The 21,661-nt window shown below is 45.5% G+C and overlaps 1 protein-coding gene across 1 annotated transcript; it reads right to left on the reverse strand.

Moving 5' to 3' along the window:
- Positions 1-1,272: 1,272 nt before the first annotated feature.
- LOC141141255 (uncharacterized) lies at positions 1,273-10,950 on the reverse strand. The gene is made up of 3 exons (XM_073628934.1): positions 10,731-10,950; positions 6,120-10,634; positions 1,273-1,329 (listed from the first exon to the last, which is right to left on the reverse strand). The coding sequence occupies exons 2-3, from the start codon at positions 10,338-10,340 to the stop codon at positions 1,273-1,275; spliced, it is 4,278 nt and encodes a 1,425-aa protein (XP_073485035.1). The 5' UTR covers positions 10,341-10,634; positions 10,731-10,950.
- Positions 10,951-21,661: the final 10,711 nt, after the last annotated feature.

Genomic DNA, 21,661 nt, shown 5'->3' on the forward strand with positions numbered 1-21,661 from the left:
ATTTGAAATTCAGCTATTTTGAAATCTGGTCTTTTTTTGTAGTGAAAAATGGGAAGCATTTATGAAGAAGTTATATTTTGAATGTGCTTAGTAAGATTTAACTGTGCCAAAGTTGCTAATAATAGGTCAAGAAAAAAAAAAGATCTAATTATTGTGCAACATATATATCAACTTCCTCTTTAGTGCTTTGACTATATTATATAAACACTGTAAGGCAAGTGTATGTAAAGCTAAACTTTTTTTTTTATTTGGATAGAATAGTGATGTGATGAAACCCCCGTCAGGTTTTATTGCTGTTTTCTTCCTTACTGGGGAGATTCTTCCTCTCTGTTTGTTTTGGTAACAACTGACACAAAGACCACAAGTGAGGGAACAATCAAAAATTTGGATTTGTCACTAGAACAGGGAAAGATGGGACATCTTCCACTGGCAAGAGACTAGGGATGAGCTTGGGTTCAGTTCAAACTCATGCTCGAAATGAACCCAGAAGGAATTGTCAGCAGCAGCTCAGTCAACTGACACTGACCTAATATGGCCATGTGAAACCATCTAGTAGCTTCCTTCCAGGTTCAGCCAAATATGGTTTTGGACCAAACCCAAGCTTATCCTTAGTAAAGACATCTCTTCTGGTGACAGCTGTCTAAGGCTCACTATACAAGTTGCAATCTGATCATATCATTCTAGGTAAATGTTCCCTTAGATTTACCAAAACTATGTGGTATGAGTGATATCTACTGTACGTTGTAAACTCTATATTCACCCAAGTAGTTGTAGTTTTTAACAACTAGAAGATAAGGAGACTGCCAAGAATATGTGGGAAGGAGCCTACAGCTCCACCAACTGGCTGTATATATGAATGCAAAATGCCAAAGAAATCAGTACCCCTGACTAGGGATGAACTTTGGATTCAGATTTCACATGAGTTTGACCCAAACCCAGCCTGTTTTCAGTATGCCAAACGGGTTAACAAATAATCTAGATTTGGTCAGTGTACCTATCGGAACCTTCTAGTAAACAACCATCAGTCAGATGTATGTCCATTTTGCAGTGACTGCACTACAATCACAAAACTACATTTCCATGGCTGGCTGGTGTTTGTAAAAAGACCTGCTGAGGGATCTTGGTAAATGTCATTGACAACATGCAGTCATGACCGTATTAGTTCAATAAAGTTATCCAACATCCCTGGCTGGTTTGTTGACATATAGTAGTCATCAGGATCCTACTATTTGCAACAGGAATCTCAGCAGGCAAACATTGTCAGATGACAGGTCATTGGTTCAGCAGGTCAACATCATTTGGCAGCTGCTCATGGTAATTGAAGTGGATCTACATTGCAAGACAATGGGGGTTATTTACTAAAGGCAAATCCACTTTGCACTACAAGTGCACTGCAAGTGCACTTGAAAGTGCAGGCGCTGTAGATCTGAGGGGGACATGCAAGGAAAATAAAAAACAGCATTTTAGCTTGCACATAATTGGATGATAAAATCAGCAGTCCTTCCCCTCATTTCAGATCTTCCCCTCAGATCTACAGTGACTGCACTTCCAAGTGCACTTGTAGTGCACTTTCAAGTGCAGTTGCAGTGCACTTGTACTGCAAAGTGGATTTGCCTTTCGTAAATAACCCCCATTGTGTTTGATATTGGATATACATCAGGAGACATTGTTTATTTCTTTTTCAAGAAACAATTTTTTCACAGTGTAGGTGTTTTTTTTTTAATGTTTAATTTTTTTTTTGAATGAGTAAACAGAGGTATCACATACCCTGTACTCATTCACCTGAGGAGGCAAATATCTAAGGGCCTCTTTATTCTAAAAGGGGGTTTTTGGATTCCTGGAAGTCCCCCACACAGACTCCACATCCCATCCCTTTTAGGGAACAAGATGTGGAGATGAGGCCCTTGTCTCAATAACATTTTGAACAAAATATTTTGCAAGGGAGGAGACTTTGATACCCCCCTAAATTTAATATTGAAGGTGCATGGTCTAGTACAGTATGGTTCGGGGGTAGCGAGAGCATGTTCACTGCCACTGTCTTTTATGAATTTTTAGGGGGACCACATGACATTTTTTAAATGTTAATAAAACAAATAATAGTTTGCTAAACCCCAAAAATTAATAATAAACTCCAATAAATAAATGAGAAATAGTGATCATATAAGAATGCAAAAAAGTCCACATGCACAAAATAAATAAAAACTCTTGAATGCTGACAAAAAACGTGAATAAAATCACTCCATGCTCCATATGTGCTCTCCTCCTCATTGCACATCCTTATTACAAAATATATAAGCTCTCCTCCTGCTTACACATCCACAGTTATGAGACACTGGAAGTGTCATCACCGACATCCTCCTGGCGCGTTACGTCACAGGTAAGGTGACTTTCTCAAGGGAATTTTTCCCCTGAGAACGTCACATGACCTGTGACACAACGCATCAGGAGGAGCCAGGGATGACACTTCCGGTGTCTCATAATCGTGCATGTGTACTGGGGAGGAGAGCTGTCCCATTGCAAAAAAAAACTGATCATTTTGAAGCGTTTTTACTACTATGTAAATGTGAGTGCATATGATTTTTATCAATTAAAAGCAAGTTATTTAATCAATCTTGCGTGATGATGATATTTTATTTGCTTTGAGAAATTGAACCTGGACAAATCAAACTGTATGTGGAAAAGTCCTGGTAATCCTGGAGCCATTAGCTGAAGCCGTTCCTGATCTGGCTGATCTTTTCTATGGATTTATACTGAAAGTGCCAATAGACCCCAGGGGGACTTCCTTTGAGGTGAGCAGGCATTGCACACTGAGGTGGTGGTGATTATCTGTCAGCACATATTTCCTGCAGAGACTGTCATGGAGCATGGAGTGATTTTATTCACATTTTTCATCAGCATTGAAGAGTTTTTAAATATTTTGTGCATGTGGACTTTTTTGCATTCTTATATGATCATTATTTCTCACTTATTTATTGGAGTTTATTATTCATTTTTGAGGTTTAGCACATTGTAGAGTATAAGATTTCCTATCATTTGAGCCCAGTCTTGCCACAAAGAGTTAATCCAGCTCTGAGCAATCCTCTTTTATTGTTCAGTGAGATAAATCTTGACAAACAGAGAAAAACTTTGTCATATCCTCCCCCTTGCTGTGAGTGACAGGTGATTTACATATCTCGTGCACTAGCCTAAGACACATGCAGTATTTTTTAATTCCCACCCCCACTCCTTTCTTCAGCAGCTCTGCAAGGATTGGCTGTTCCACACCTCAGCATGATTTGGCATGCTGAAGTCATGTGGTTACTTTCCTGTCTTTTCACTGGCTGTTAGAGATCATAGCAGAAGTTCAATGTAATAAATGCACAGGAGAAAAATGCATATTGACAAGGGTAGTATAGAGGTGGGCGGGGAGTCTACTAACATCACGACTCCACCCACCGAGCTCCAGACAACAGACCCACCCAAAGAATATGCAGTTTTTCGGGTCTCATAACAGACAGAGGGGAGACATTTGACAAGTAAAGATACATGCAGGAGGCATGTATATCCTTATAGATAACCCCTATGGCAGTAGTTTAGAAAGGCTTGACATTGGGTTTACATCCACTTCAATTATATATGTGATACCAGAACACATTTTGAATAAATGCAGCTGCTTCTCATTTATATTTATATTTTCACATAGTTTTTGAGTTCTATCCATATCTGTAGTAATTTTAATTTAATTTTTTAAATGTTACTGACCCTTTAGGAAAACAAAAACAGAAAAAAGGCATAAGGTCTCCCTTAAAAAATCATAGAAGACTCTTATGCAGCTTGGGTGGCCAAGAAATGTGAGGGCAACTACAGTGCAGCTCTCCTTCCTGAACCATACCAGGACTCATAGGGGTTTATTTACTAAAGGAAAATAGACTCTGCGAGAGCAGTTGCTCCAGAGCTTAGTAAATGAAGAAAAGCTCTGCTGAATTCCACCATCCAATCATATGGAAGCAAAAAGGCTGTTTTAAAAATTTTCCTTGCACATGATTGGGTATTCTTTGCAACGTGAAGTTTTACCTCATTTACTAAGCTCTTGAGCAACTGCACTTGCAGAGTGCAATTGCCCTTTGCAAAGTGCACAGTCTATTTGCCTTTAGTAAATCAACCCCATGGAGTAAACATTGGGAGGATACCTTGCAAGTAACCAATATAATTTCTTCTAAAAAAAGAATCCCATAGAAAATGAAAACAAAATCCACCAGAAACATCCTTTATTAGAAATGAAAACAAAAAAAAACAAAAAAACCCCATAAATAAATAAATAAAATAAGCCATGTACCCCCATGTAAATCCAAAATTAACCACTTCAACTCTCACACCTGTACACCACAATTTTTACATTTCTGTTATGGCCTAATTATTTGGCAATAACTTTGCCATTACTTAGGATAACAAAGTGATACATCATTTACTACAACTAGAGAGTGCAAAATTTGGTGCAGCTGTGCATGGTAGCCAGAGGCAGCTCTAGGCTTTGTTCGGCCTTAGGGAAAACTTAGACATGAGGCTCCACTGATGCCCATCAGCTACGCAGCAGGCCTTCCCAGATTGAGATCCTCGTATGATGGATGGGAAGGGTGACGTGCGCGGACATTGGCTGGCGGAAATCCAGGAGTCTTAGGTTATATGAGGTGAGTGCGAAAGGGTGATTAACATTGCCTGCACTAGGGATGAGCCGAACACCCCCCTGTTCGGTTCGCACCAGAACATGCGAACAGGCAAAAAATTTGTTTGAACGCGCAAACACCTACGGGACACGAACATGAATAATCAAAAGTGCTAATTTTAAAGGCTTATATGCAAGTTATTGTCATAAAAAGTGTTTGGGGACCTGGGTCCTGCCCCAGGGGACATGGATCAATGCAAAAAAAAGTTTTAAAAAGGGCCGTTTTTTCGGGAGCAGTGTTTTTAATAATGCTTAAAGCGAAACAATAAAAGTGTAATATCCCTGTTATGCCCCTCACTACACGTGACTGAGGTGTATTCGGGCACACTGTTAACTCCTCTCATACCAATGCATTCCAGTAGGCGCAGAATCCTTTTGAACTTTTATTGATACAAGATAGAGTAAAACTGTAACAGATACAGACAAAATGCAATTAACAAAGATCATACAATTAGTGCCATCCTATCTATCTATCTAGCTGAAGATACAATTAGTAAACATACCGAAGATGGATCCGGATGGCTAACGTAGAGCTTAGCAGCAGATGTGTATGCTTCCATGGTAGGAAAAGATGAAAATGGTGGAGGAAGCTGATGCAAGGCCTGATGGGATTGAAAGTACGGAGGCTTTCATGTACCAAATCTAGCCAGCTATACTAAATGACTACATGAAATAGGTAAGAGCAGTTATGCAAAATGGTCGCTAGATGGCAGCATAGAGCAATCTAATTAAATCAAAGGGTAAATAGGAAAATCTCAAGCCTTATTAAAGAAGGCATGACACTCCCCGCTTGGTTTCCCACGGATACCACACATCATGGCACTCCGGAGGAGAGTAACAAAATAAGTTCAGAAACAGGTCTGAGGAAAAGTTTAGGCTGGCCTTGCCTAATGACTTTGAGTTCAACTTTTCTGACGTTTCCATCTTCACTGGGAAACACTTGAGTTATCAGACCCAAAGGCCACTCGTTTCTCCTCGATTGAGTGTCTTTCATGAGAACGATGGCACCAGGCTGTAAGTTGGGTTTGCTGTCTTGCCACTTGTTCCTGGTCTGTAGATTAGACAAGTATTGTTTCTTCCACTTGTTCCAAAAGGTGTCAGCTAACACTTGTACTCTTTTCCATTGACATCTGTATAAGTCCTTTGTGTCTAGATTGACTGGAGGAGCTGTGATCACCTCAACTTTCTGAGTGAGCAAAGTGGAAGGTGTAAGCAAGAAAGGATCATCAGGATCATTAGGTATAGATGTCAAAGGTCTGGCATTCATTACAGCTGATACTTCAGCCATGAAGGTGGTCAGAGTCTCATGTGTGAGTTTTGAAGCAGTAGCTCTTTGTAAGGACTTCCAAGTGGAGAATTTGTGGAAGCACTTGGATCCCAACAGTTGTTTAGAAATTGTTGTATGTAGTGTGGAAACCTGAGGACGGATATCTGAGTCAGATTCAGGTTCTAGCAGTACATATGTCTCCCTTACTGACGTCGTAGGCGCTGACTTGTACAGGAAGGGTGGTCCTGTGAGCCATGTAGTGTCTTTGAGTCGGGATGCTGGTACAGACCTTGTAGCATGATCTGCTGGGTTATGATCAGTTGAGACATAATGCCACTGGGTGGGCTGTGTCGACTTCCTGATTCTTAGGACTCTGTTGTGTACATAGACATAGAATCTCCTACTTTCGTTGTAAATGTAACCCAACACTACCTTGCTGTCTGTGTAAAACTCTGTGTCCTCGAGTTCTAGATCCATCTCAGATGTAATAAGTTCTGCTAGTTCTACTGCTAGTACAGCAGCACACAGTTCCAATCTTGGAATGGTGGTTTCGGGACATGGTGCTAGCTTAGCTTTGCCCATAACAAACCCAATTTGAACTTGGCCCTCGATGTCTACTGACTTGAGGTAGGTTACTGCTCCTATTGCTTTAACTGAAGCATCGCAGAATACACATAACTTTGTAGACTGAACCCTTGTGGGAGGAAAGTGGGTGTATGGTCTATGTATGTGTAGGTTGGATAAAGTCTTTAAAGAGTCTCTCCATGTTACCCATAATGTCTCTTTCTCAGGAGGTAGTGGAGAATCCCAATCACATGTGTCTGCAGTAAGCTCTCTAAGCAGAATCTTACCTTGGATGGTAATTGGTGCTGCAAACCCAAGTGGATCATACAGGCTGTTAATGGTGGATAAGACACCTCGCCGTGTGAAGGGCTTTGTCTCTTGGTCAACCTGAAAGGTAAGGGTGTCAGACTTGAGGTCCCAGTTGAGTCCTAGGCTGCGTTGCATAGGAAGGGAGTCTGTAGCTAAGTCCAGATCTTTGAAGTCACTGGCATAATCTTGGGAAGGGAAGGCCTCCATGACGACCTTGCTGTTTGATGCTATCTTATGCAGTCTGAGATTTGAAGAGGCAAGCGTGCTTTGAGTCCTCTTGAGTAGACTTATTGCAGCTTCAGGTGAAGAAAGTGATTTCAGACCATCATCTACATAAAAGTCTCTTTCAATAAACTGTGTAACGTCTTTCTCACCTTCTTGGGCAGATAGCTTAAGTCCATAGATGGCAACAGCAGGAGATGGACTGTTAACAAAAACGTGTACTTTCATGCGGTATTCTGTAATGTTTTTAGTAGGGTCATTGTCTTTGAACCATAGGAATCTCAAGAAGTTCCTGTGTTCTTCCTTGACTTGGAAGCTGTGGAACATTTGCTGAATGTCTGCCACTATGGCAACTGCTTCTTTGCGGAATCTGATGAGAACACCAAGAAGTGTGTTGTTGAGATCTGGTCCCTTTAGGAGGACATCATTTAATGAGATCCCTTGATGCCGTGAGCTGGAGTCAAACACTACCCGGATTTTACCTGGCTTCTTGGGGTGGTAGACACCGAAGATTGGTAGGTACCAGCACTCTTCATTGTCTTTTAGAGGTGGGGCTATCTCAGCATGGTCATCCTCAAACATCTTACTCATGAATGAGAAGAAATGCCCTTTCATTTCTGTTCTTCTTTGAAAATTGGATCTGAGGGAAGAAAAGCGTTTCAAAGCTTGTTCTCTGTTGTTAGCAAGACGGGGTCTCTGCGCTTTGAAAGGCAGGGGTGCCACCCAGCTGTTTTCGTTGGTTTTGTAGAATCCCTGTCTCATTATCTCCAAGAAGATATGATCTTCAATAGATGGGCCAATTTTGTGATCTTCTTTAGTCCTTTGGAAAACTGAGCACCCTAAATGATCTCTGTCTTCATGACAAAGAAGATTAGCGGTGTAAGGGTTGGAATGAATTACACTGGCAGGCTTCTCTCTTACAAGGAATCTGTTGGTGCAAGGCTGAAATAGGGATGGACGCCCACCTTCTAGTGTCTTTGTAAAGAGAGAGTTCACGCTGGTTGGTTTGTGAACACTCCCTAGGCATACGTTGCCTATGATGACCCATCCTAGGTCTAGCTTCTGGGCATAGGGGGAGTTGTGGGGACCATTGATTTGTTTTCTCACCTTGTGAACTCTGATGATGTCCCTCCCAAGGAGAAGTGCTATCTCGGCCTGGGGATCCAGTTCAGGGATGAGATGTGCTATGCCCTTCAGATGTCCGTGATGAAGTGCCACCTCTGGTGTAGGGATCTCCTCTCTATCAGTTGGGAACTGATTGCACTCGATTAGAGTTGGCAGAGGCAGGGTAGTCTGACCGTCAAAGGATTCGATTTGGTAACCAATGGCTCTTCTCCCAGTTTCTTCACTTACCCCTGTACAAGTCTTAAGTAAGTATGAAGAGCCGGCTTCCTTGATTTTGAAAGTGTCAAAGAAGGCTGAGCTGGCGAGTGATCTGTTGCTTTGATCGTCCAGGATCACGTATAGCTTCACTGCCTTTTCTCTGCGACCCGTGGGGTAAACTGTGACAAGACAAATCTTAGAGCAGGATTTGTTAGACAGACCTTCTCCACAGACTTGGGTGTACCGGGGTGTAACTACAGGAGGTACTGTGTCTTGTTGCTCCCCGCCGTGCTCGTCCACTGTGGGTGAGGGGGTAAGAGTCCATGGCGCTGGCCCTGGATGTAGAGCTGTGTTGTGCTCTGAGCTGTTGCACTCAGAGCAGTTGATGCTCACCTTACAGTCTTTCCCAAGGTGAGAAGTTGATGCGCAGCACCTGTAACAAAGTCTGTTTTCCTTGAGGAAGGTTCTGCGATCTTGGAGAGTCTTTTCTCTAAAACCTCTGCACTTTGACAACGAATGAGGCTTCTTGTGAAGAGGACACTCTCTGCTTGGATCCTGTGTTGGAGATACACTTGTTTTGCGTACTGCAACAGGTGCGTCTTTGAAGTTGCGGGTTAGAGCAGGCTTACTTGACCTAGGGTGAGCAGAGTCAGATGATGAGATGTCAAAACTAGGATCATTTTTAACCTTTGCTTGATAGCGAATAAAGTCCACAAAATAAGAGAATGGTGGGAAGGGGACGTTGTGCTTTTGCTTGTATTTGGAGCCTTGTGAAATCCAGGTTTCTTGAAGGCTGTAAGGTAGCTTTTGCACTATAGAGTTAACGCCACGGGCTGTGTCCAGAAAGGCAAGGCCTGGCAAGTCTCCTTCTGCTTTGGCTATTTGGAGTTCTGTCACTAGGTCACTCAGTTCTCTCAGCTTCTGGTAGCCTTTGTTAGGAATCCTGGGAAAGTCCTCTATTCGCTTAAAAAGAGAGTTTTCTATAACTTCTGGGGAACCGTAACATTCATCGACCCTTTCCCATATCATGCTCAGCCCTCGGCTTGGGTAATTAATGTTAATGTCTCTGATTCTCCTTGCATGCTCTGACGATTCATTCCCCAGCCAATTGACTAAGAGGTCGGCTTCTTCACTTGCATTTAGCTCAAGGTCTCTAGTTGCATTTCTGAAGGACGAACGCCATGCTCTATAACTTTCAGGGCGATCGTTAAACTTTGCAAGTCCCTTTGCTAACAGTTCACGTCGTGCTAAGAACTTGAAGAAATCTGACATACCTTGATTGTTGTGTGAGTAGCCAGGGGGCGCTCTGTTGTGCCAGGAACTTGGTGGGTATTTGCGGTCATCAGAGATACAGTCGCTGTGTCTTTTAACCCGTCGTTCTTCATTTTCAATTTGGTCAACTGTGACGTAGTGTTTTGATTGCCTGGCTGCAGAATGTGCTGAAAACTGACTGAGTGCGGGTTTACTTTCTTGCTTCACGTAAGGCCTGTGAATGGCAGGGGTTGAGTCCGCTCTCGGTGCTGTAAGTGGGCAGTTGTCTGGTTCGGCGTGCCGCCGCACATATTCTGAGGTACGCTCTGTACCGTCGTCGGGAACGGATTTTCTTTCAAGTACGTTGCTGAGCCGCTCACTGGTGGGCTTTGCAAGTTCTTCTAAGATGTCTGCCTCGGCCGCAGCAGCCGCTGACTCCTTCTCTGCAGCTAGTTCCTCCAATGCAGTTTCCATACGTAACTTTTCTAATTTAAGTTGCATCTCGGCAAATGCAGCTTTTATTTCTTTTTCGGCGAATGCAGCTTTTATTTTGGCCTCCTTTGCCGCAAAGTCAGCTTTTACTTTTGCAGATTCCGCCTTTGCGCGGGCAATGGCAATTGTTTCGCTTTTCACTGACCTCCTTGTGCTCATGGAGTAAACTTCTGACCTTGTTGTGAAGTGCTCTGACTTTGTCTGTGACATGGTGTCCGGCTATATGGAAGCTGATAACACTGCTGTATTACTGGCGTTCTGTATGATAGCTGTGCTTAGAAGCCTTTGCTTTGCTGCTGTTCTGTATGCCAGCCGTGCTTAGAAGCCTTCGTTTTACTGCTGTTCTGTATGCCAGCCGTGCTTGGAAGCCTTCGTTTTACTGTTATGCCCCTCACTACACGTGACTGAGGTGTATTCGGGCACACTGTTAACTCCTCTCATACCAATGCATTCCAGTAGGCGCAGAATCCTTTTGAACTTTTATTGATACAAGATAGAGTAAAACTGTAACAGATACAGACAAAATGCAATTAACAAAGATCATACAATTAGTGCCATCCTATCTATCTATCTAGCTGAAGATACAATTAGTAAACATACCGAAGATGGATCCGGATGGCTAACGTAGAGCTTAGCAGCAGATGTGTATGCTTCCATGGTAGGAAAAGATGAAAATGGTGGAGGAAGCTGATGCAAGGCCTGATGGGATTGAAAGTACGGAGGCTTTCATGTACCAAATCTAGCCAGCTATACTAAATGACTACATGAAATAGGTAAGAGCAGTTATGCAAAATGGTCGCTAGATGGCAGCATAGAGCAATCTAATTAAATCAAAGGGTAAATAGGAAAATCTCAAGCCTTATTAAAGAAGGCATGACAATCCCTTTAAATTTCGTACCTGGGGGGTGTCTATAGTATGCCTGTAAAGGGGCGCATGTTTCCCGTGTTTAGAACAGTCTGACAGCAAAATGACATTTCAAAGGAAAAAAGTCATTTAAAACTACTTGCGGCTATTAATGCATTGCCGGTCCGACAATACACATAGAAGTTCATTGATAAAAACGGCCTGGGAATTCCCTACAGGGGAACCCCAAACCAAAATTTAAAAAAAAAATGACGTGGGGGGTCCTCCTAAATTCCATACCAAGCCCTTCAGGTCTGGTATGGATATTAAGGGGAACCCCGGCCAAAATTTAAAAAAAAAATGGTGTGGGGTCCCCATCAAAATCTATACCAGACCCTTCAGGTCTGGTATGAATTTTAAGGGGAACCCCGCACCAAAATTAAAAAAAAAAACATTGTGGGGTCCCCCCAAAAATCCATACCAGACCCTTATCCGAGCACGCAACCTGGCAGGCCGCAGGAAAAGAGGGGGGACGAGAGAGCGCTCCCCCCTCCTGAACCGTACCAGGCCACATGCCCTCAACATTGGGAGGGTGCTTTGGGGTAGCCCCCCAAAACACCTTGTCCCTATGTTGATGAGGACAAGGGCCTCATCCCCACAACCCTGGCCGGTGGTTGTGGGGGTCTGCGGGCGGGGGGCTTATCGGAATCTGGAAGCCCCCTTTAACAAGGGGACCCCCAGATCCCGGCCCTCCCTCCTGTGTGAAATGGTAAGGGGGTACAAAAGTACCCCTACCATTTCACTAAAAAACTGTCAAAAATGTTAAAAATGACAAGAGACAGTTTTTGACAATTCCTTTATTTAAATGCTTCTTCTATCTTCTTTCTTCTATCTTCCTTGGGTTTTTTCCTCCATCTTCTTCTGGTTCTTCTGGTTCTTCTGGCTCTTCTGGTTCTTCCTCTGGTGTTCTCGTCCAGCATCTCCTCCACGGCATTGGCGTCTTCTTCCCTTCTTCTCCTCGGGCCGCTCCGCATCCATGATGGCATGGAGGGAGGCTCCCGCTCTTCTCTTCATCTTCTTCTCTTCATCTTCTTCTCTTCTTCATCTTCTTCTCTTCATCTTCTTCTCGGGCCGCTCCGCATCCATATCCATGATGGCATGGAGGGAGGCTCCCGCTGTGTGATGCTTCTCCTCTTCTGATGGTTCTTAAATAACAGGGGGCCGGGGCCGGGACTTCCCTGTGGCATTCCCCATGATGCCACAGGGAAGTCCCGTCAAGTCACCGTGCGTCAGAGGGGGCGGGGTCACCAGGTGCCCCCCCGTTATTTAAGAACTGTCAGAAGAGGAGAAGTGTCACACAGTGAGAGCCTCCCTCCATGCCATCATGGATGCGGAGAGGCCCGAGAAGAAGATGAAGAGAAGAAGATGAAGAAGAGAAGAAGATGAAGAGAAGAAGATGAAGAGAAGAGTGGGAGCCTCCCTCCATGCCATCATGGATGCGGAGCAGCCCGGGGAGAAGAAGGGAAGAAGACGCCGATGCCGCGGAGGAGATGCTGGACGAGAACACCATAGGAAGAACCAGAAGAGCCACAAGAACCAGAAGAACCAGAAGAAGAAGATGATGGAGGAAGAAACCAAAGGAAGAAAAAAGATAGAAGAAAGAAGAAAGAAGAAGCATTTAAATAAAGGAATTGTCAAAAACTGTCTCTTGTCATTTTCAACATTTTTGACAGTTTTTTAGTGAAATGGTAGGGGTACTTTTGTACCCCCTTACCATTTCACACAGGGGGGAGGGCCGGGATCTGGGGGGCCCCTTGTTAAAGGGGCTTCCAGATTCCGATAAGCCCCCCACCCGCAGACCCCCACAACCACCGGCCAGGGTTGTGGGGATGAGGCCCTTGTCCTCATCAACATGGGGACAAGGTGTTTTGGGGGACTACCCCAAAGCACCTTCCCAATGTTGAGGGCATGTGGCCTGGTACGGTTCAGGAGGGGGCGCTCTCTCGCCCCCCCTCTTTTCCTGCGGCCTGCCAGGTTGTGTTCTCGGATAAGAGTCTGGTATGGATTTTTGGGGGGACCCCACACCGTTTTTTTTTAAATTTTGGCGCGGGGTTCCCCTTAAAATCCATACCAGACCTGAAGGAGCTGGTATAGATTTTGAGGGGGACCCCACGCCATTTTTTTAAAAAATTTTGGCCAGGGTTCCCCTTAATATCCATACTAGACCTGAAGGGCTTGGTATGGAATTTAGGGGGACCCCCCACGTCATTTTTTTTTTAAATTTTGACCGGGGTTCCCCTTAATATCCATACCAGACCTGAAGGGCCTGGTATGGAATTTAGGGGGACCCCCCACGTCATTTTTTTTTTAAATTTTGGTTCGGTGTTCCCCTGCGGGGAATTCCCAGGCTGTTTTTATCAATGAACTTCTATGTGTATTGTCGGACCGGCAATGCATTAATAGCCGCAAGTAGTTTTAAATAACTTTTTTTCCTTTGAAATGTCATTTTTGCTGTCAGACTGTTCTAAACACGGGAAACATGCGCCCCTTTACAGGCATACTATAGACACCCCCCAGGTACAAAATTTAAAGGGATATTACACTTTTATTGTTTCACTTTAAGCATTATTAAAATCACTGCTCCTGAAAAAACTGACGTTTTTAAAACTTTTTTTTGCATTGATCCATGTCCCCTGGGGCAGGACCCAGGTCCCCAAACACTTTTTATGACAATACCATGAATATAAGCCTTTAAAATTAGTACTTTTGATTTCTCCCATAGACTTTTAAAGGGTATTCCGCGGCATTCGAATTTGCCACGAACACCCCAAATTGTTTGCTGTTCGGCGAACTTGTGAATAGCCGATGTTTGAGTCGAACATGAGTTCGACTCGAACTCGAAGCTCATCCCTAGCCTGCACAAAGCGGCATTAAGATGTCCTGTCACCTCTAAAATAAAGTGCTGCAAATCAGATGTTCGGCACGCTTAAGTGAGACAGGGCTCTTAAACCTGCCTGAGCACAGTAGAGTTAAAGTGGTTGTAAACCCTTCTGTTTGTCTTTTAACTATAGGTAAGCCTAGAATAGGGCTTACCTATAGGTAGTGGAAATATCTCCTAAACGTGCGCAGTTTAGGAGATATTTCACTTGTAGTGCACCAATATTGTCATCGGCGCATGCACTGTGAAGAAGCGGACTACCGTGCATACTAGCCTATTATGCTTTTAATTTGCAGGCCTTGCGGGGAGCAAAAGAGGAAGTAAAACCCATCAGGGTTTACTTCCTCTTTAAGGTCCTCTGTCCCTCAAAACTAGGGTAATGCATGTAGCGCTACGCCTGAAGGAGCCGCTTGGTAATTTTGGGTTTCCATTTCTGTGCCTCCACACCAAGAACTCCCTCAGCCCCTCTGACACACCTGGTTGATTGCATTATTACAGACATACATAGCAACACCAGTGTATAGTACCTCTCACCTAACTATAGGATATATTCAATAAACGAGAACTTGCATAAATGACAAAATGCAGCTCACTAAGCAGAGTAGAACTGCCCTCAGGTAATAAAGGTAAACAAATATATCTATAAAAGAAGCTCTATTTTAATAGCAGAAAAATCAATACGAGAATAGGTAAATCAATATTTAGCAACACAACTGTACTCTAAGGCCCCTTTCACATGATTGATCCACTCAAAATAGACGGATGGCAATACGTTCCCCATCCCTCCTGCGGATTGGTTTGGATGAAAATGGACAGGTGGTCCGTTTTCATCAGATCTCATCATAGAGGGGAGCGGGACTCTGACAGGTCTGTCTGAGCACAGTGAGCGAAGACGTACCTGTCATCTGGCTGCTCAGCGGGGATCAACGGAACGATCCTCGCTGAGCTAGCAGTTTCCATCAAAATGGAGCGCCCTGTTTGAAAGGGGCCTAAACGTGTCTTAAGAATTAGCAGTTTCCTAGTGGTTTTTGAGTGCACTCGAAGAAATGAGAGAAGGTGGGGTTCCCCTTTAAATGGAAACAACAAACTGGGCCCTGCGCAGGTGCAAGGATTTTTGTCTACTTATCTCCGGTCCAGGAAGTGACATCATACATGACACTTCCTGGTCTGAGTACAGGAGGGAGGCTGAGAGGATGAAGGTCTGCTGAGCTCCCGCCGTCCTTCCCAGTGCCACTCGCCATGACAGCACCAGGCCTGCAGGTGGGACAGTGGTGCCCGGTAAACATGGTGGGGGTTCGCCCATCGCAGAAGTGGTGGAAGTGATAGGCGGCTTTACAGCCACTTGTAATACTTCCACATGAAAGGCGACAGTCGGATTTACTAAAGCACACACACTCCCAGTTCTATAGTGGCTGGGAGTGTGTAAAAAAACACGTGCAGCACTGTAAAAGCCAGAATCCCTAGCAAGTGGCTGGGGATTCTGATTTTTCCACCCCCTTATCCTAGCGCCCTGAGGTGGCTGCTTAAGCCGCCTTATGTTAGTGCTGGCCATAGCCCTGGGGCTGCTACAGTTATAGGGCAGTCTTAGGTCCCAAATCTTTATCTCTAGTCATTGGTGCATGTTGCAGCTTGGAATAGGGCCTGCAGGCAGTATTAGGGCCAAAGAATAACGGGGTGGGCAGTTCCTATGGATGGCAGTAGATAATGTCTGACCGGCCCTCTTACTCTGATCAGGAATTAGCTCACTCTGAGTTGCCCGTGGTGACTCCGCTGGGTAGCACCCAGATCTGTATTCTGGAAAATTACTCTGTTCCTTTCTTCCCCAGGGACGGTACTAGGCTGTGTGGCTTTCCCTTTGGTGGCGCAGTGCAGCGGGGTTCTCTCTCTCTCATATAGAGTCCTATCAACACAATCCTCTCCCTCTGGAGTCCTGGGTGCACTTCCCTAAAAGCTCTCCTGGCTCCTGGCTCTCTCTGCCTCCTCTTCAGCTGGGCATGTTGGGGGCTGCAGTTTCTTCTCTTAGGCTTGCATTGTCCAGCCCTCAGGACTACATGTCCCACAATCCTCCTCCCCGTTTCTTTTTGATTGTTTTTTGGCCCTGAGAAATCAGGAGGAGGGGGAAGAAACATAGCCAGCGGCACTCCCGAGTACACCGGCAAGAGGAGGAGAGGGAAGGGGAAAAGACAAGCCCCCAGCAGCTCTCTCCACACAGAGACACAGCCGCTCTGATCTCCTGCTGTTCTGCTACCTCCCACTGACAGGAGGAGGGAGCGGGAATGGGCAAGAAACACAGAGAGCCCTTGAGTAATTTCAGCGGCGGCTCGAGCATGGGGGTGAAGGAGGTCTCCTTCTCGGACATGTTCCTATTATTTGTCGGTGGAGAGAGCAATTGAGAGGGGGAACCGCGGCACCCGCTACATGCATTAGGCAAATTAGGCGGCTACGAGGCCCCTGTGAGTGCGAGGGTCCAGGCAACCTCCTAATTTGCCTAATTAAAGAGCCTGATCCAGGCGACCGCCTAATTTTGCCTAATCTGATGGTAGCCAATCAGTTTCTAACATCAATTTGTTCAATTAAAGGATTACTAAACCCTCGTGTTTTTTTTTTTTTTTTTTAATAACAAACATTTCATACTTACCTCCATTGTGCAGTTCATTTTGAACAAAGTGCCCCCAATCCTCCTCTTTTGGGGTCCCTTGGCAGCGCTAGTAGCTCCTCCCTGCATCGGGAAACCACCTAGGAGAAGTGCTCTCCTTGGGGGGACCCGTGCGGGCGCGCTCCCGAGTCCAGTTTTTTTATTGTGTTACAAATTTGTTGCTTTTAAAAAAAAGAGTCATTGTGGATTAAAAGTAGAATTTTATTCTATAATTTGTCCTGTGTTAAATGATACTAAAGATATGATTCTGATACAAAGCATTGTTATTTACAAAGTTTGGTTTTTTTTTTCAATTTTGCCCTTTTCTAAGAGTAACACTTGAAAATTTAACAAACAAACCAGTTGGAAATGGAACAAAAAGTTTTGATATTAATGGTTAATAAGACAAAAAAAAGAGAAAAAAAAGAAGTAATAGTAGTAATAAGGGAGAAGGGGGAAAGGGAGTTAAATATGACTGATTTGATAAACTAAGGGTTAATAAGTGGTTAAATAGACACAATTTTAAGAAAAAATGTATTTTTGTATTTACCCATAAAATCCATTCCTTGGAGTACATACAGAGCAGGATCATGACTACCTGGGTTAAGATGAATGGACACTGGCAGAAAAAACAGACAGGAAGTCCCCCTATATAACCCCTCCTATGCGGGAAGTTCCTCCGTTTTTTAGTAAGCAATAAACCCTAACAGAGGGAAGGGACCTCTGTGTCCCATGATGTACTCCAAGAAAAGAACAGCCCGTAGCAAAATAAAGATAATAAAAAGCGCAGGGCTACATGAACAGGGGCACAAGGCAGACAGGCTAGTGGGGATTAATACTCTTGTTAGGCAACTAGAGCAGACCATAGATTGGCCAGTTAAGTGGTGGGGGGAGGTACTGCAGGAGCTGGAGTGAGGGAGGTCAGGGGTGACAGGATATCCGGCCAGAAGACACGAGGAGGAAATCGTTCCATGCTGAGCCCTTCCCCTGCGTTCCTGATGGAAGATCCACGGCGCCTGGCTGAGCAGCTCTGCTCGATGGCGGAATCCATGGGGACCGATTGGCTACAGGGGACGACTGCCGTGGCTCCAGCCGGCACCCAGGTGAGACATGCTAGGCGAGCATGTCCCCGGAGTGCTTCAGCCCCTCACAATCTCCACAAGCTCAGCTCCATATTGGGAGCCCGAAATCGTACCCTCCAACCCAGCCGGCCCAGTCACCCCTGGCTGGAACGGGCGCAGGTACTGGGAGGAATCCCCGTCGGGGGTGGAGCTCAGCGAGACGGGTATGCAGCCTGACGCTGTGGTAACAGCTTCAGGAATGTCGGCTCAGCGAGGGAGGAGTCGTGCCATGGGTCACGGCCAGTCGGGTAGAACGACTGGTGACCCCATCACACCGAGATCCAGTCGTGATCTGAGGGCCTCCAGTTTGGGTCAGCACAGCAAGACCCCACCCACCAGTGGGGGGGTGAAGAGGAGCTACACAGCTACGGCTGGGCACACCAGTCCTGGGGGTCAGAGACACAGACTAGACAGCGAACAGACGGTTCCTTCCACGGGCGGCTTATCAACTCCAGTCCAGCTTCCTGAAGGTCGCCTCCCGCTTTGAGGCAAGCTGTCCAGTGCAGAAGAGAATGTTGCACCATGGAGGTTGTCGCCGGTGGATTCTGGAATGGTGGCTGTGGGAGCTCGTCCTGGTCAGCCCGGTAAGTCATTGCCTAATGTTGTCCCTTCTTTGCAGCTTTCTGTTTTACCTGTTTTGAATTCTAGGGGTGGGCAGGCCCCAGGGGTGGGTCCTAGTGTCACTCAGCAGGTAGTAGGCAGGGCCTCTCCCCCCCTCACACAGGACTGCAGGCCTTAGGGCTGGCAGCGGCAGGTGATGCTGCGGCCGTACTGGACCTTTTGCTCAGGCTGCGTTCGTTGGTCCAACGCTTTGACATGGGCATGACAAGCTCTACAACGGTGTTGGCTTGGGTTTCAGGGGGGCGGGTTGGGCAGCGACAGAGATTACTGCTAGTCCTGTGCCGGGTCAGGTATCTGTAGTATTAACGTCTCCAGGGGTTACATTGGCCCCAGGGACTAGTGTTGTTCCCCCCGTAGAATCCACGAAAGAAGCTAATAAAAGCACGGACTCAGTTCGCCTGGCCGATTTGGCCAAATGTGAAGTGTATGTCTGTTTTGAAGGTCCTCTGGGAGCGCACCTCAAATCTGAGATATGGGAAAAGATTTGGCGGGCGGGAGTATGTGGAGATCTTCACATTACTCCCCCTGGAAAAGTTTAATTTAGATGTGCTGGGATCATAAGGATATTAGTTTGTGGATGAAACTTATGTTTTCTCCACGAACCTCCACTTAATTTTTTACAGTGTCGGGCTGGGAGTCCTACCAGTGTCAGATACATTGTTTGATGCCATGGTGTATTGGGTAAGGCACTACGGCAAAGGGGTCCTTATGGCAAAAAACGATATTGAGTCAGCTTTTCGGTTGTTCACCCGTGCAGCTTTCATCTGTTAGGATGCAGATTTTTGGGGGCCTTTTACGTGGGTCACTGCCTGCCTATGGGCCTGCTCTGTCTCTTGCGCTTTCTTTGAAACCTTCAGTTCTTTTCTCGAATGGATAGTGCAGGATATGGCAGGTGTCAGTTCAGTGATTCATTACCTGGATGACTTCTTATGTGTTGGCCCTCCATCCTCTAAGTTATGCAGCGTGTTGCTGGCTACTATACAGTACATAGCAGAGCGTTTTGGTATTCCTCTTGCGGCAGACAAGACCGAAGGACCGATAGAGGTTATCAAGTTTCTGGGTATAGAGATAGATTCTCGGGCAATGAAGTGTCGTCTGCCTGATGACAAATTGCATGCTCTACAGGAAGAGGTCCGGCTGGCTACCAGGAAACACAAAATTCAGCTACACGAGCTACAGTCGCTCATCGATAAGCTTAATTTTGCATGCCGTATTATGCCAATGGGGAGAGTTTTTTGTCATCAGCTGTATGCCGCCATGGCTGGGGTCAATTCGCCCAGGCATTTCATTCGACTGTCTAGGGAACACAAGGCAGATCTCTGGGTGTGGCATGAATTTTTGGGCAACTTCAATGGCCAGTCTCTCTGGATGGAAGGGCCAGTCAGCAACTACAATCTCAAGCTTTTCACGGATGCTTTTCAGGGCGGCTTTTGCCTTGGCCTTTTATGGGGCGCTTAGGGTGGGTGAATTAGTTAGTTCATCCAAGGCGGCACATGCGGACTTGTCAGCGGCTGATGTCCGCTGAGATTGGGTTTCTGTTATGCTTTTTATCCATCAATCCAAGACGGATCAAACCGGAAAAGGGGCGCACATGAAATTAATGCAGATTTACGGTTTGCCCATATGCCCGGTGGCCGTGGTGGGTGAATACTTACGGCTCTGCCCGGTAGGGATGGGTTCATTTCTTGTCCATTTGGATGGTTCGGCGTTGTCCACTTTTCAATTTGTGTCTGTTCTGCGGCGCTGCCTCACAGCTGCCAGTCTTGAGGCCAGTAGTTTTTCCTCTAATTCTTTCTGCATCGGGGCGGCCATGCGGTGGTGAAGCTTATTGGCAGGTGGGAGTCGGACAGGTTCAGAATTTATGTTCGCCCGCACTTGATTTAATACAATTGGGTTCACTGGGCGTTGTGTTGTTTGTCCGCTTAAATGCATAGTAGTTATTAAAGTCTTGTTCTGGTGTTATATGTTATGTGTTGTATTTTTTTTTCAGATATTGCCTGCTTCATGTGGATCTTGGGACATTCCTTTGTGCATTGGGGGGCTAGGAGGGCTGACGTCAGGCCTAATGGTCGTCAGATGGGCTTCCCTAGAGGCGAGGCCAATATTAAGTGGATTGGCGTTCCTGGGTTGTAATGGAGCAGGGTGGTTCCAGAGGTCAACAGAGTCGCTAGATGGGACAGGCCCCCTGACACGCTGGAGGTAACGACATGGGCTTTCGGTCCAGCAGAAACCTCATGGGTGACGTCAAGTTTGACGTGCTATGTTTGCAGATGGCATTTCCGAATACAGTGTTGTTATGGTCATACATGGTGGGCCGCATCACCTGGCATCTTGCCAGGTCAGTGGCAAAGCTCAACAGGGTGCGAGTGAAGGCTAACAAGGAGGTTGGGAGATTCATAACGCGTAATCAGGGTTTTGCAGTTAGGCACCGGGATCTTGAAGTGGACATGTGGAGGTATCTCCACAGTAATGGGTTCCACCTGAATGCAGTGGGCATGGATCTGTGGTCGCTGGGTCTGCAGGATGGGATACAGTGGTCATTACATTTGTGGCAGAGCATAAAGGTGTGAGGGTTCACACTTTGCGCTGTGGCAGTTGGGTCTTTGGAAGCATTTTAAATAATCTGCTGTAATTAGAGGATTGGAACACATCTAAGGTATGGGTCCCTGGTGGTATACTAGTTATGGTGGATTAACTGGGAGTACAATGGTGTATCTGCAGAAGGTTTTTCGTCCCCGAGTCGGCGCAATACGGCAGGGACTGTGGAAATGGTTTATGCAGATACAAGGAAATATTTATGATACGTAGTGCCTCCAAGGATTGGCAACCAAAAGGTTATGTTTTTGTTGTTGGTGTTATTATTATTTACATAATTGTTAAATTTTAAATAAAGGGGCCAAAAACGGCCAGTTTAATCCCAACCTTTGTGTCAGTATATTTTTGGATAATTATAGTGGGGCAATGAAGACTGGGTGGTACAGTAAGTTGGATACAAAGAGTCAGGATACATTTGGGTTACCCTTTCAAGCACAGCCCGTAGCAAAATAAAGAAAATAAAAAGCGCAGGGCTGCATGAACAAGGTCACAAGGGAGACAGGCTAGTGGGGGTTAATACTGTTGCTGGGCATCTAGAGCAGGCCATAGATTGGCCAGTTAAGTGGTGGGAGGAGATACTGCAGGAGCTGGAGTGAAGGAGGTCAGGGGTGAAGGATATCTGGCCAACAGACACGAGGAGGAAATCGTTCCCGCCCGCCCGCCCTACATGGTTTGTGTCTGTGTTATGTTGGTTGTTTGTAATTGTTGTTTTCCTTTTGGTTTCTAAATTTTAAGGTTTGCGGTTGGATCTTTGGAGGCATTTTAAATAATCTGCTG

The sequence above is a fragment of the Aquarana catesbeiana genome, linkage group LG04 (genome assembly GCF_042186555.1).
Source record: "Aquarana catesbeiana isolate 2022-GZ linkage group LG04, ASM4218655v1, whole genome shotgun sequence".
Taxonomy (NCBI): Eukaryota; Metazoa; Chordata; class Amphibia; order Anura; family Ranidae; genus Aquarana; species Aquarana catesbeiana.

Coding starts and splice junctions, on each gene's coding strand:
- LOC141141255 (XM_073628934.1), bottom strand. CDS start 10,340: ATGTCACAGACAAAGTCAGAGCACTTCACAACAAGGTCAGAAGTTTAC. Junction 1,330..6,119: donor ACTCAGATATCCGTCCTCAG/GTTTCCACACTA, acceptor CTTGCAATGTAG/ATCCACTTCAATTACCATGA.